Source organism: Chelonoidis abingdonii, chromosome 4 (genome assembly GCF_003597395.2).
Source record: "Chelonoidis abingdonii isolate Lonesome George chromosome 4, CheloAbing_2.0, whole genome shotgun sequence".
Taxonomy (NCBI): domain Eukaryota; kingdom Metazoa; phylum Chordata; order Testudines; family Testudinidae; genus Chelonoidis; species Chelonoidis abingdonii.
Genome location: NC_133772.1, coordinates 63,079,048 through 63,094,013, shown reverse-complemented (window position 1 = coordinate 63,094,013; position 14,966 = coordinate 63,079,048). Strand labels below are relative to the sequence as shown.

Below are 14,966 nucleotides of genomic sequence, written 5' to 3'. Positions count from 1 at the left end.
AAGCAGTCAGGACTACTTACTACTATAATTATATTTTTTATTTATTCTAGACTGGTATGTGTTGGAGAGGGACACAGAGGTGTTCCAGTATTGTCTGAATAACTCCATGAGTGGAATACCATGGTGCTTTTGTTTCCACTTGAAATTTTTGAAGGAATCAAGTGCAACTACTATTTCATGCCTTTCTCCAGTGTTGTTATTTGCATATTAGTGATAGCTCTTATTTGCACTAGATGTAAGCCCCAAACAGACACTCCTGCACCTACATAGAACCCCCCTGAAGCCAGTGTGGCTTCTCACAGGAGCATGGGTCAGTCCATACAGTGTTAATTGCAGATCTGGGACCTAATTTTAATTTAACCCCATACCTACCTGCAGTAGCAACGTTGGGAGCTCTACTGTAGACAAGTCTCTAACAGCTTGCTACTATTTTACCTACTATATCATCTAGGCGTATTCTGAACAGGGTTAGATGACAAGATCAGTTAAAACACCATCAATACCTACATTAGCATTCTCATCACTGCAACAGCTGGTAGAGCTGCACCCGTGGAAATTGGTGGGGGGCTGCTCAAGCCTTATTAGCCCAACTGAGTGACATACATGGAGTAACTGTAATCTACTTCTTTATATCAGGAAATATTTCTAGCTTGTTGAGAGCAAGTTGTAACTAATCTTAGGCAATAGATTTATTATTACACGTGGAAGTAAACTACATATAGTCCACACAAGTAATTATAGTGCCTATGTAGTGCATTTTGATTGCCTGTGAATGTGATGAGATTTCTTTTAAATATCAACTGTTTTGTTCATTTGAAGATTCTACAGCCACTAAGTAGATGGGAGAGACACAGAACCTCCACTTTCAAATCTTTCTTGCTCCGTTATTGTCCCTTCATTGTGGCTATGAGACTTGTTCACATTCATTTCTGGGTTCCCATACCTGTGGTTTTCATGTTGTTTCACCTCTGCAGCAGTTCATGTTGCGAAATACATTACCTTCTATGCCTCACTAAAATGAGTTATGTAGATATGTGCAATTCCTTCTTCCACGCAGCATAAAAGGTGGAAGGGGAAGAGCAATAATCGCACACAGCAATGGGACTAAAGGTGCAATGGGAAGTAGAGTGACGAGATGGAAAGTGCGAAAAATTGGGACAGGCGGTGGGGGATAATAGGCACCTATATAAGAGAGAGCCTCAAATATCGGGACTGTCCCTATAAAATTGGGACCTCTGGCCATCCTAATGGGAAAGGGAAGGGTGGCAACTTGGTATAATCAAGCTGTATAGCCACACGAAAAAATAGACACTGACTTCATACAAGAAAAGGGGATATTGACTGGTGGTAGCAATTGTGGGGGTTAAAATATCCATGCAGGCTGAGGGAAACTAGAGGCCATAGTAATTTACTCTCCAGGAGTGTGTAAAGTCATGACAAACTGCAAATTATTACCAAGTTACATATGACAGGTTAGTAATGGGCCCAGTTAATTGCTGGTGTAACTTCAGTCTTGAAGTCTTCCATCTTGAGGTCTATAAAATCATGAATGGTGTAGAGAAAGTGGATAAATAAGTATTATTTATCCCTTCACATAACACAAGAACCAGGGTCACTCAATGAAATTAATAGGCAGCATCCAGAAGTACTTAAACGTAACAAGCAAACATAAGGAACAATAAACAAGAGGAAGTACTTCTTCACACAATGCACAGTCAACCTGTAGAACTTGTTTCCAGGGAATGCTGTGAAGGCCAAAAGTAAATTTGGGTTGGAAAAAAAAAATAAATTCATGGAGAGGATGCTGAGATTAGGAGAACAGTGGAACCTTGCCTCAAGCAAGAACAGCTTGGCTTTAGGAAAGGACAAGGAACCACAGATGCCATGTTTCTATTAGCCGAGATGGTCAGGGATGCATCCCCATGTTCTGTGTGTCCCTAAGCCTCTGACTGCTAGAAGCTGGGACTAAATGACCACGAATGGATCACTCAATAATTGCCCTGTTCTGTTTGTTCCCTCTGAAGCATTTGGCATTGACCCCAGTTGGAAGACAGGATACTGGGCTAGATGGACCATTGGTCTGACCGAGTGTGGCCATTCTTATGTTCAGTGGAGTTATACCAGAGATAAAATTAGCCTAACTAATACACTTAGTAGTTCTTTTGGTTCACTGCTAATCAGCTGATAATGGGAGCTGTAGTGTATCATTTAGGAGATAGGAGAAACCCACTTTATAGGAAGGAAACTGATTTTATATTGACAACTGGAAAGTATGTAATCCTGTAATGCAGTGGTTCTCACACTGTGGTCTACAGACTTTTTAGTACTCTGCAGAGCCTTTCCTACAACTCTGCAAAAGGAAACGTTAGGAAACNGGGTGGGCGGGTGGGTGTCTCGCTCTCATATGAAGTGCCCAACCCAGTGGAGAAGTGGAAGAACTTCTGCAGAGCTATATTTGTAATCCAGGGGCAGGATAGGCATCTTTTAGTCAGAGTCAAGTGAAATCCAGGTGTGCTACGTGTATAGTGAAATTTTCTGCAGTGTGAGCAATGGTGGCAGAATCTGACCCCAAATGTTTATTTCACTGGATTCTAACATTATCAACCAAATTGAGGGTCAGAAAGGAAATGTTATGTAACATGCACAATCTCGTAATCTTATTTTAAAGGAAGTATGTTAATAACTTTAACATAAACACATACACACAAAATGTAACAACCAACTTGCAGTGTTGGATTCTATTGCTTGGCTTTACCAAATCAGGGTTCTGCCTGCTATTCATAGGGTTACTGAGATAAGTCACTGGGTGCAATTTCAAAAGGGCCCAAGTGTGTTGGAGCCCAAGTCCAGTTGCAAGCCAATGGAAATGAAGTTTTTAAATTATTTAGGCCATTTTGAAAATACCATCCACTATGACTTTTAGGGACTTGAACTCTGAGTCCCTAGTCTGTGTAGCTTGATGTTTTTTCACAAAAGATTCAACACTTATTTTAAAAAATGATAACATTGTAATCTTTTCCCCCCATTTTCCAGTGTCTCATTTCAGAACACAGTCATTGCCCATTTTCCCCCTTTAAAAATGAAAATCTTTTAGTACATGTAAAGTCATATTTAAATAGAATCACTAGCCTTTTACACAATCAACCTTTTTCTGCTCAAATACCTATAGCCACCATCCTTTTTCTGTTGTGAGTAATTAAGCATTGTGCAAGACACTTTTAACAAGGCTTTGATTGATCATCAGTTGGATCACTGACAGACTGAAAGCCATCTGTACCTCCCAGAGTGAGTGATAGGTGGGTCTGTGCCAACATTGTGTGTAACACATGAAGCCAACTCAAGCAAGCAGTGCCTTCTGGCCCTTGTAGTTTTTCTTCCTCTTCCCCTTGTCTCATCATCTGAGGTCAGGTTGTCATGAAAGCATCCATCATTATCTTCTGGCCGAGGAAGCAATAAGGTCCACCTGCTTACCGTCTCCTTTGATGCAATCCATCCATCACTTCCTTGACTTTTCTTGGACTCTCTTTCCTACCACTTGCTCCTGCCGTGCTATCCTCACCAGGTCCTTTTCATTCATCCTCTGTATGTGACTGAACCATCAAAGTTGCATTCCTAGATTTTGTCAGCCACATCACACTTTGATTTCCATCCTAATGCTTCATTTTAAAATCTATCTCTTTATGACTCTTTTGATTGCATGCAGACACCTAATCTTGAACACCTGTTGGCCCTGAATCTACTGTTTCTTTACCATCCATGCTTCTGCATGGTACAGCATTGTGGGGTGCCCCATTGTTCTGTACAGCTTGGCTTTCGGTCTCCGTGACATACATTTGTCATGTGCAGCCCCTGAAATGTTAGTCCACACTCTACCACCATTCCCCAGTCTGGACTGTATGCCATGTTCACACTTGCCATCTTCCATAACCCAGTCACCAAGGTACTTGAACTGGTCAGTCTGTTAAGTCATGTGCTCCATTAATCTCTACATCCTGTTTCCATGTGCCATCTTTACTGACGCGCCTGACCTCAGTTTTAGTCATGCTCATTTTCAACCCTTGCCAGCTTAACTGGCATTTAGGTGGTCATTTGAGGATGCCTTTATTTCTATGTCATCTACATATAGCAGCTTCTCACCTTTTCCTGTGGGATCTTCCTGCTGACATAATCCATCAATATGATAAACAGCAGTGGACCTGAGGCCCAAGCCCTGTTGCAGTCTGACTTTCACTTCAGAGGAACTTGTTCCAAAACACATTCTGATCATTGTTTTAATGACCTGTATAGTACACCGCCACCTTGATATAACACCACCCGATATAACACGAATTCAGATATAAGGTGATAAAGCGGTGCTCGGGGGAGGGGGGCGCTGCACACTCTGGTGGATCAAAGCAAGTTCAATAAACACAGTTTCACCTATAACGCGGTAAGATTTTTTGGCTCCCAAGGACAGCATTATATCGAGGTAGAGCTGTATATTTCACGATAGTTATTAAATCCTCAGACTCTCCATATTTCCTCAGCACTAGTGTAAGCATCCTTCTGTCCAGTTTATCATATGCTTTTTCTAGGTCTATGAAAGCATAGAAGCTGTCCTGCTAGTGCTTTAGCCTTTTGTCTATCTCTTGATGAATTGCAAACATGGCATCTGTGGTTTTTTGTCCTTTCCTAAAGCCAAACTGCTCTTGTTGGAGGAAAGATACCACCATTCTCCTAATTTTAGCATCCAAGATGTGCTCTAGTGTCTTCATTTCAGTCTGCACTAACGTTATCCCTCAATAGTTCCATATTCATGAGTGTTGCTCTTCTTATGTATTTAGACCAAGGCAGAGTTGCACCAGTCTTCAGGAATTCTTTTGTCATGCCATATTGCTGTAACCGCTTTGCTCATCCATTTTATGCCTCTCTCACCTGAGATTTTCACCCCATCTGTCATTCTGGCACTTGTAATCCAGAAGGACAATGGGAGCTGTAGAGTGGGCGGGAATGAATGCTGAAAAGGTGGCAGCAAGATAAAAGTGCTTTTCTTATTTATAAGGCAGAAACCAGGAGAAAGGCAAAACATAAGTGTGGTTTTGCTGTTCAATACTGTACCTCTGAAAATTAGGCCACTTACTTTGATGGTTAAATGTGGATTTAAGTGCCTAACAGTATTAGTTCTGAAAACAGTGGCACTGAATAAACCCAAGCCTTTTTTGTGCTTTTTAGGCTTAGCCACATGTTGAAACAATGCAGAGTGATACTGCTCCAAAGGGAATTCTGGGGAAGCCACCCAAGGTTGTGCATAGGTGCCTGTTTTATGGAACTTGACTGGTGCACTGGTCCCATTCCCCTTGGTCACATGGAGAAATCACTCTTTACGTTCTCTGTATCATGGAATTGCAATACTGACAAGCCCTTTCACAGTATGAATGGGGTAATTGTTCTTGTGCACACTCTCCCCTTCTGTAACTTAGATGGGGTCTCATATATATATATATAAAATATGCAAAATAAAATAATATTTTCTGCATAAATAATTAGGGATCAAGTAATATATTTAAAATTATCATGCCTCTATGTATTTAAACCCGTGTTTTAACTGTGAAATATATAAAAAGTATAACTAATGGTTTCCACAGCTACAGTGTTTCTAGAGTTTTGGAAAAGGCGGAGAGCTGTGCTCACCTATGACTGGGATCTCATAGACTGGGAGGATGAAGAGGTAAGATTGCAAATAAGCAATCTAATGATGATCTTGTTATCAACACAATGAAGTAATAATGTCTCATGCTTTGCTAGGACAATTGAATTTGCTATATAACACTGGGGCAATAGATCAATAATGTATCTTGCAAGCAGAGGTGCATCCAAATTAAAATACTACTCTTCGCTTGGCAAAGTTCATTCTTCCCTTCTGTCGGAAGGGCAACAGTACTCCTTTTGTTTAAGCAGGGTATGTGAATAATAAAAAAAAAAATTCTAAGTGCCCATATTTAGTGAAGTGTGATGGGGGCAGCCAGGAATATCTGTTTGGAGTAAGCAGGCCCTTTAAGAGGGATTTAGGTTCCAGCTCTGGCCCTATCCCAGTGTAGCCTAAAGCTAAGGGATTCTGGAACTTGTAGACCTGAGGGACTGTTGAATGTGCAGCAAAGTATTCTGGGAACAAGGTGATGGATAAAAAGAGCTCCCTTCTCCCCACAAAGGGGACACCAGGGAAGAATCAAGAAATATTGTGTGGCATTCTGCTATTGGGTCCCTCCAGACAAAGAGCCCACCTCAGTGGCTAGGGAAGAGTATGCTATTTGGAGCTAGAAACCCAAACACAGCAGGGACCTTTTTCTGCATTCATTGCTAATCAGCCTTCAACTCTCCTGATCCCTTTGCACCACAAGTTCCTGATTCAGCCCAGAATCAATCCATTCCGGAAAAAGGCCAGATCCTAGACCTAGAACCACTCTTAAAGGGCCAGGTCGCCCTATTTCAGTCTGCCATGGACACCAGCAAGTAGTCCTACCCCTTTGAACATCCCATGAAATTTGCTCTGTAAGTCACAAGTGAACATTGATGTAATGGAAGTTAAGGCTACTCACCTCTAGGATAATGAGTGAAATTTGGTCCAAATTAATTGAGGCCCAAAGTCATTTTCCCCTCATGGCTCTTCTGGAACCTCTTGGAGATGAGTTGATGATGTTAGTCTAGTTCTTAATGAACATTTTCCACATCACAAAAATCACCACCACAACAGTTTTCTTAGCAATCTCAACAGAGAAACCAGTGATTGAATCTACATGGCAACCCAACTCCCTTTCACCCCTGGAGGTGATTCTTCTAGCACCTTGTCTGATGAGTGAGGAAAAACTTTTACCGCCATGATTTGTGCTGCTCCTGATCTCGTTGTGAATGTAATGACATGCCTCAGAGGCTCTCCAATTCAGCCTCTTTCAAGGGCAGTTATTTGGATATTTACTTTAAAAATATGTGAAGCACTTTGGGATGAAGGGAGCTATGCAACTGCCAGTCATTATCAATGTAGAATGTTTATACTGAACGCCTGATGCTTTGCTACTTCAGTTGAAGCAAATCTATGTCATTGCAGGAAGAGCTGCGCCCCCAGTTTGAAGCGAAATACTCCCAAGTGGAACGAGTAAATCCCATCACAGGAAAACCTGAACCTTTTCAACCCTTCCCTGATAAACTTAGTCGACTGATGGTGTCTGTCTCAGGAATATTCTTCATGGTAAAGTTTGAGTAGCAGCCATGTTAGTCTGCATCCGCAAAAAGAACAGGAGTACTTGTGGTACCTTAGAGGCTAACAATTTTATTTGAGCATAAGCTTTTGTGGGCTACGAAAAGCTTATGGTCAAATAAATTTGTTAGTCTCTAAGATGCCACAAGTACTCCTGTTCTTCATGCTTAAGTCTCTAATGATATTGGAAGGCCACTCTAAGCCTTATTTTGATATCAGCCAATGTAAATCAGGAGTGCTTCCACTAAAGTTAATGGAGTTACAGTGGCGTAATGTGTAAGTGAGATCAGATCAGGCATAACTCTTGTTAATGTTCGATGGATTGGTGGTGGTTTGGGGTTCTTGGGTGTGTTGGTGGAGGTTGCACCTTTAGAAATTAGCACAAATATAATACAGTCAGCATTTGTCTTTATATAGTAACAGAGATTTTTGTTTTCAGCAGTCTAGTATTTTGTCTTTAATCTAAGACTGCTCCGTGAAACAAACTGGGCTCTCTCTTTTTTAAGAGCACTCAATAATCTATTGATCTTTATTTCAGCTGTTTATTTTAATAGATATTTTATTCTTCTAATTACACATGCATTTATTTTACTGCAGATTTCTTTGGTACTCACTGCAGTGTTTGCAGTTGTGGTCTATCGCCTGGTAGCTATGGAACAATTTGCATCCTTCCAGTGGTATTTTATCAAAAAGTATTGGCAGTTTGCAACATCTGGCACTGGAGTCTGTATCAATTTCATGATCATCATGTCACTTAATGTAGTAAGTTTTTAAAAACTTTTTAAAAGAGGGATACGGTTTTTAAGTGATACGTTGCATTTTTTCAAAACTAGTTACTGTATAATTGTAACTCAAGTAACTTTGGTAACAGAGTGAAACAAAAACAGTTTATAAACTCTCTGCACATTTCAGTACTGTAACAGTTTTGTAACCATTTTGTTACAAATAGCTGATTGTTTAACACATTCTTGTGTTCCTAAACATGTATTTTATTAATTTATATAGAAAAATGTCTGCACATTATTTATTTGCATTACAATAACATGCAGAGATGGTGTTGTAATTGCTTTTGTTAAATAGCATGCTGTTGTTTCAATGGTTTTTGAGCTGCCTGTGCAATTCCTCACTACAAATATTTGACCGTACCGCTAAGTCTCAATGGTGACACAGAACACCATTTTTACATTAGCAAAATCCACTGCTATCCAATATGGAATTGTGACATCAATGCCATATCCAATAGGGGACGTGTGAGAGGAGGAGAGCATCTACAAATTTAGGACTTCACAATCAATATAAAGTGTTCCAAAAACCTCCAAATGTTTCACAAAATACTTCACAATTATTTTCAGTGATTTTACAGAAGCAGAGGAAATAAATCTATTCATTCTAAATGGACTGAAGTGGTGTCCTTTCTAACTGAGAATTCTAGAACCTCTCCCAAATTTAAAAAGTTTCCTAATAATGAAATCAAGATTCTCCCATTTCTACTTTTCAACTCAGCTGTGTTATCAACTTTTTAAAATCTTAGAGGCGTTGCAGAATATGGTTTTAGTTTAGCTTTCTTCTACTAAAATACATGTTTATAAGTTAAAATGTCTACAGTATTAGCAGATTTCATATTAGTATTAAATGTCCTCTGTCACTACTAATGTTATTAATCATTTCTCTACTATGAAATTAGAAGTGTAAATAGGTAAAGATTAGGAATTATGTAGCATTGTAACTTCTTCTGTTATCTGCTCAGTAGATAGCATTCTTCAAAACAGTCTCTCCAAACTTCTTTTTGAAATTATTAATTATCCTATTTCCGGTTCATGAAAAGTACTTACCGAGTGCACAAGGAAAACAAAGCTATTGAAAACATGGAGACACTCCTGAGAACATTTGTGCTTTTACAAAGTCAGTTCTGTGTTAGGGCTGAAGTTTGTTTTAGAAGAATGGGTGGGGATCATGACTGTACTATTAAATAGACAAGTAAGGCAAATGCTAATTAAACGATTCCATGTACAAATGAATGCAAAAGGAAATCTTAGTGTAAAAAATCTGTGGTTTCTCTCTACTTTCAAACTAGTCACATCCATTTATTCCTAATAATAGGGGGAAAACCCATGAATGCTCATGCAGATATCTGTTTATACATTAATATTTTTGTTAATATGTATTTGCATGAAAAGTATTCCTACAGCCATCTCAAAATCTTTGTAGATATGGACACATCAAATCAGAAAATAGATCAATACCATCTGCAACTTAAGTGACCAGTCACACACAGTAGATAGCAAATGAAAAATTGCAAATAATTTGAGCATTCTGTGGACTGCAATATATTTCTATAAATCATTAATAGATTAATTCAAGCTATGAACATAAAAATCTAATTGTGTTTGTGGATAATTAGCCAAGAGGGACTAGAGGGAAAAGAGGGACTAAAATAAATGAATAATTTTTTCATTGCAAATAGTTAAGATTCCTGTATCATCTTGCCCTCATCCCAATTATCTTGATGTTGTAGGACAGTTAAATTCTTGTTTCCTTCAAATGCTTATTTTTATTCATTATTTAATAGATATCCTGATATTTTAACAATATATAATCTTTGCTATAATTTATGCTGTTTCTTATTTCTATTTCAGGTATATGAAAAAGTTGCCTATCTCCTAACAGATTTAGGTAGGTGCATCTTTAATGCTGGCATACTCCTCATCAGTTATACTGTGTAACTTTGTATTTCAATATCAAATCATCAAAAACATTTTTAACATGCATAGTACTGTGGTGTCCTTTCCCAAACTATTAACTGCCTGCCAACTACAGAGAAAACTATTACCTAGCATATGTTTAAAAAAAAAAAAAGAGCTGGGGGGAGAAAATTGTTGGTAAATGGCCACTAGAGATGACCAAATCCCTAGATCAGGAGATACCTCTTCCCTCACCCCTCTAAACCCACCCCACGTCAGACCTTAGAGAAGTTTGGATCGCAGATGAACTGTGCAATGGTGGGCCATTTCTAGAAGCCCTCATCTTGCAGTCTGCTTAGTATAGGGGGACAGCTAATATCCATAATGGAATCCCATTGAATTCAGTGGAGCTCTTCATGCACTCAGGTGTCTCCCCTGTGTGGATCAGATTGTACAATCAAAGCCCAAATTGTTCCTTCTCCTAAATACAGATAACTTTTGATTTTCATCCAGCTGTATCAGAATTGTTAATATTTTGTGCCCCAGGATAAATTCTTTTTCATTTTCAAATGCTGTCAAGCAAAGTTGGAAACCTGAAAAGAATAGAAAGGGGAGATGTGTCGAATTAGGATTGTGCCATGTCCATTGGTCTCAGTTAGTGGAAAAAAACTCCTCTCCCTTTTCCAGACAAATATTCTGACTAGTGCTGTGTGAGACCTGGGATTTACATTTCATGAACAATTTCCTGATTTTGACATTTGTTTTCATTCCAAATTGGGATACAACAAAAAAATTCAAAATTTCCCCTGAATTTTTCAAAAAAATCATTTAGGGTTAATTGGAATGTTTCAATTTCAACTTCTTAGTGTTTTTATTTTATATTATATTTTAAAAAGTTACAAACAAAGCAAAATATTCCATCTAAAAATGTGTAATAGGAATGTTTTGACCTTATCAAAATGCTATATAAAATTTTTTAAATTAAATGTCAAAATTGACACATTCCCACTTAAAGTTTGGTTTCGGCTAAATAGCATTTTCCACTGGAAAATCTTTCCATCAAATTTTTGACCAGCTGTAATTTTGTCTCTTTAAAAAGAAACTAATAATAAAACTTCCAATCACAATTCAGTCAAAAAAGTTGTGATCAGAGAGGCTACTTTTTAAATTTCCAATCTGGTGCTGTGTGAATATTTTATCCTTAACATTTCATCTGATGTGTTCTATCCAATTTAATGATATAGTTCAGGGGTAGGCAACCTATGGCACGTGTGCCGAAGTCGACACACGAGCTGATTTTCAGTGGCACTCACGCTACCTGGATCCTGACCACCAGTCCAGGGGGCTCTGCATTTTAATTTAATTTTAAATGAAGCTTCTTAAACATTTTAAGAGCCATATTTACTTTACATACAATAATAGTTTAGTTATATATTATAAACTTATAGAAAGAGACCTTCTAAAAACGTTAAAATCTGTTACCGGCACATGAAACCTTAAATTAGAGTGACTAAATGAAGGCTCAGCAAACCACTTCTGAAAGGTTGCCAATTCCTGATATAGTTGATTATGCTGTAATTCACAAAAAGAAGTGTCTTTCAATTTAACAGGAGGCTGCAGGATTTGTACATGTGCTATACTAAAGACATGGTAATTCTCCACACAGAGGAGACTACAAAAAAGTTTTAACTGAGGCGCTTGATGCCCTACATTTACTAGTAGTGCTTTACATGAAACTCCACTTTACTTACTAATTGATAAGTGACCAGGGGTTTGGAAGGACCCACAAATATTTGATAGTCATTGGACTCATCCAAGTTAGTTTATATAATCTTGTGCCCAGTTAAATTCAGATTTTACCCTAACTGTTTGTAAATGTCTAAATGTTTCTATCAAAGCACTTTGTTGAATACTACAGAGGACAAAGCTTTGATTTGCTAGAGCTGTTTTTTCTATTATACATGAAAAGTTCTTTTGACATTTGGTGTAATAGAGCATCAGTTATCCCTTTCATAATATGGCTTCTGGTCCTGTAGAAGTAGGTCATGATGATGTAAGTTTTCTTTCCATACATAATAGACTTTGGAAAAGTGTTTATTAGTGAGGAAAGTGTAGAATGACTTTTTATTGCTCTAGTGTTCCTAGATACTTCCTGAACGCAGGGCTTGGCTACACTTGCAAGTTAGGGCACCCAGGGCTGATCTCATGCGCTCTAACTCCTGAGATGTCCACACTGGCAAGGCACCTAGAGCACCTGGACTCTGCAGCTGGAGCATTCCTGGTAATCCACCTCCACGAGAAGCATAGAGCTTGCTACGCCCTGGCTGGAGCACCGGGGTGTCAGTATGAATGCTGTGTTGCATTATTGTGCTGTGATTGGCCTCCAGAAACATCCCATAATCCCCTGAAGTCAAGTGGCCACTCTGGTCATTGTTTTCAACTTGGATGCAGGCATGCAGCTATCCCCTTTCAAAGCTCTGTTTCTGACAGCAGGCATGCTTATCTGCTCCAGGACAAAGCAAACCACTACTGTGGAATACTGCTGCTGCTGAGACCTGCGTGTGTGTGAGAGAGAGGTGGGGGAGGGAGGGAGCTGGGGGCTGATTTTGGGGTTTCCTCCTGCTGCTGTCTGAATTTACAAGACAGCATACTGACACATTCTCTGTCCCCCAAAACACACTGTCTCTCCCCCTACATACATACAACACAGTCCTTGTCACACTCCACCCCCCCCCCATTTCAAAAGCACACTGCAGCCACTTGCACACTGGGATAGCTACCACAATGTACTGCTGTCTGTGGCTTTGCAAGAGCTGCTAATGTGGCCACGCCACTGCACTTCTAGCTAATAGTGTAAACACATAGCAATGCTTTCCCTGCTGCTGTCTCCAAGAGCTGGCTTAACTCCCGGTACTCTTCATCTGCACGTGTAGCCAAGCCCTCATTACAATAAATAAAAGAAAGGGAAGAAAAAAACAATAACTGGTGTCAACAGGCTGGGATCTTCCAACGAAATGCAAACCACATCCTTATAATGTTTGTTTATTTTGTTCCTAAGCAACCATATAAACGTTAGAGGATTGAATATCCCATCCAGTGTTTGAAAAGTGCACACACCCTATCTCAGTTAATTAATTCTGCTTGTTCTAGTTAAACAGCCCACACCTAGACTCTGAAAGGGTTTCTATTAAAGAACTCAAAGAAAAAAATACAGTTGTTTTTTCACTGAAACAACGTGACTACATCTATTTTAAACACTCCAAAGTGTACTTAGTGATTTCATGGTGAATCTAAATCACTTATCCACATATTTTATGGCATAATTAGTTTTTTAAAAGCAGTGAAAAATGTCAAAATTGAAAATTTCAATAATTAACAACCAGTTCTAATTAAGATAGAATTCCTGCCCTAAAAATCCTAAAATCTACTTGCAAAGAGTAGAAGAGAGGAATTAAATACAATCTTTGAGGTGTTTCAATGCAGATTTATATTTGTAGTTAAAAAATATAAATAAAAAACCAATTCATTCCATCTGCCTCCATGCTTTTGTCAATTGGCTGACACCTTAGAGGCATCATGACAGAGTTGAGTGTTGATGAGAGAGTAGAGTCCTTGTGGACACACTGAGGGAATATGTTCCCCCACATAAGGAGTAGTGTGGAATAAGGCATGAAAATGTTTGAGAAGCAGATAGGTAGAGGTTGCTGCCAGTTCTGATCACTTCACTGCTTGTCTACCATGTCATTGTGTATTGAGTGCTGATGCTAAGCACTATCCTGCACAACTGCTGAGGAGAATCAAAGAGTTACGGTGGGGAAGGTAATATCTTTTATTGGACCAACTTCTGTTGGTGAGGGAGACAAATTTTTGAGCTACACAGAGCTCTGCCTCGGATCTGGGAAATGTACTAAGAGAAGAATCAAAGCATCTCAACATGTCTCAAAAGATTAAAAAAATTGAAGATTCAAACTGAATTCAAAAAGAGAGCCATCAAAATGGAGAATGAAGCTTTCACTGGAAGTTCTGTTGTGTTGCACAGCTCAAGGACACCATTTTTGATTTGTGCATAGAACCACGCTGGTCACAGCTGGGGTAGGAGTTTTGTGGCCCTCTCACTGCACACTGTACTGAGGGAAAAATAACCTTTTACTCAAAGGGTTAAATTAATTTGAACCCTATCATTTCTTCTATAGGAGACTCTGGAACTCTGTAAGACACTTGCAACTTCATTTCATTTGTAAATGTGTATTGTGTACTATGTCACTCCTTTTAGAGCATCCTAGAACGGAATCTGAATGGGAAAACAGTTTTGCCTTGAAAATGTTCCTCTTCCAGTTTGTCAACTTAAACAGCTCAATCTTTTATATTGCTTTTTTCCTTGGCAGGTAAGTTGTTATTGGTCATGATTTTATTACATAAGAATAGGAGGGAAATGCATGCCAGACTCTTAGTACTAGATATTTCATTATGGTAATGTATTAAATTGCAGTAAAGAAAATGTTTTAACATGATAGATAGATGTCAGAATCAGAAAAGTTTGTGGAACTGAGTATAAACTAAAGCCAAAACTTTCAAACATGGGTATAAGTGTAAGATCTTAAAATCATATTTTTTCTCAGAGGTGCTGAGCACCTGCTGTTCTCATTGACATCAATAGGGATTGGGGATGCTCAACAGCTCTGAAAATCAGGACAGTTATTTAGATACCTAAATACAGATTTGTGTCTAACATGCTGATAAATTTCAAAAGCTGGGCCTAGCTCTATCCCTTTTTTCTCATGTCTCCTACTGGTAATATTTCCTGGAAAACAAATCCTATAAGTAGCAAGTGCTATGTAGTGGTTCACAGACAGGATTGGGAGCCAGGATTCCTGGAGTCTATTTCTGTACCTGTTGCTTATTCACTGTGTAAACTTGGGAAATCCTCTTGACCTTGCTTTATTTTCACCATTTTTAAAATAGGTTTGATGATATTTGCCAGCCTTACAAGACTGTTGGAAATACTAATTAATTGATGTCTACAAAACATTTGAGTTCTTTAAGTGGAACTGCCA

The 14,966-nt window shown here is 38.8% G+C and overlaps 1 protein-coding gene across 5 annotated transcripts in view; it reads left to right on the top strand.

Moving 5' to 3' along the window:
* Positions 1-14,966, top strand: part of ANO3 (anoctamin 3) — a 380,230-nt gene that overhangs the window by 341,603 nt on the left and 23,661 nt on the right. For all 5 annotated transcript variants that reach the window (XM_075065231.1, XM_075065229.1, XM_075065230.1 and 2 more), the window contains 5 exons: positions 5,625-5,707; positions 7,082-7,222; positions 7,829-7,993; positions 9,868-9,904; positions 14,186-14,297. In XM_075065231.1, coding sequence (XP_074921332.1) covers positions 5,625-5,707; positions 7,082-7,222; positions 7,829-7,993; positions 9,868-9,904; positions 14,186-14,297 — 538 coding nt within the window. The remainder of the gene's footprint in view (positions 1-5,624; positions 5,708-7,081; positions 7,223-7,828; positions 7,994-9,867; positions 9,905-14,185; positions 14,298-14,966) is intronic.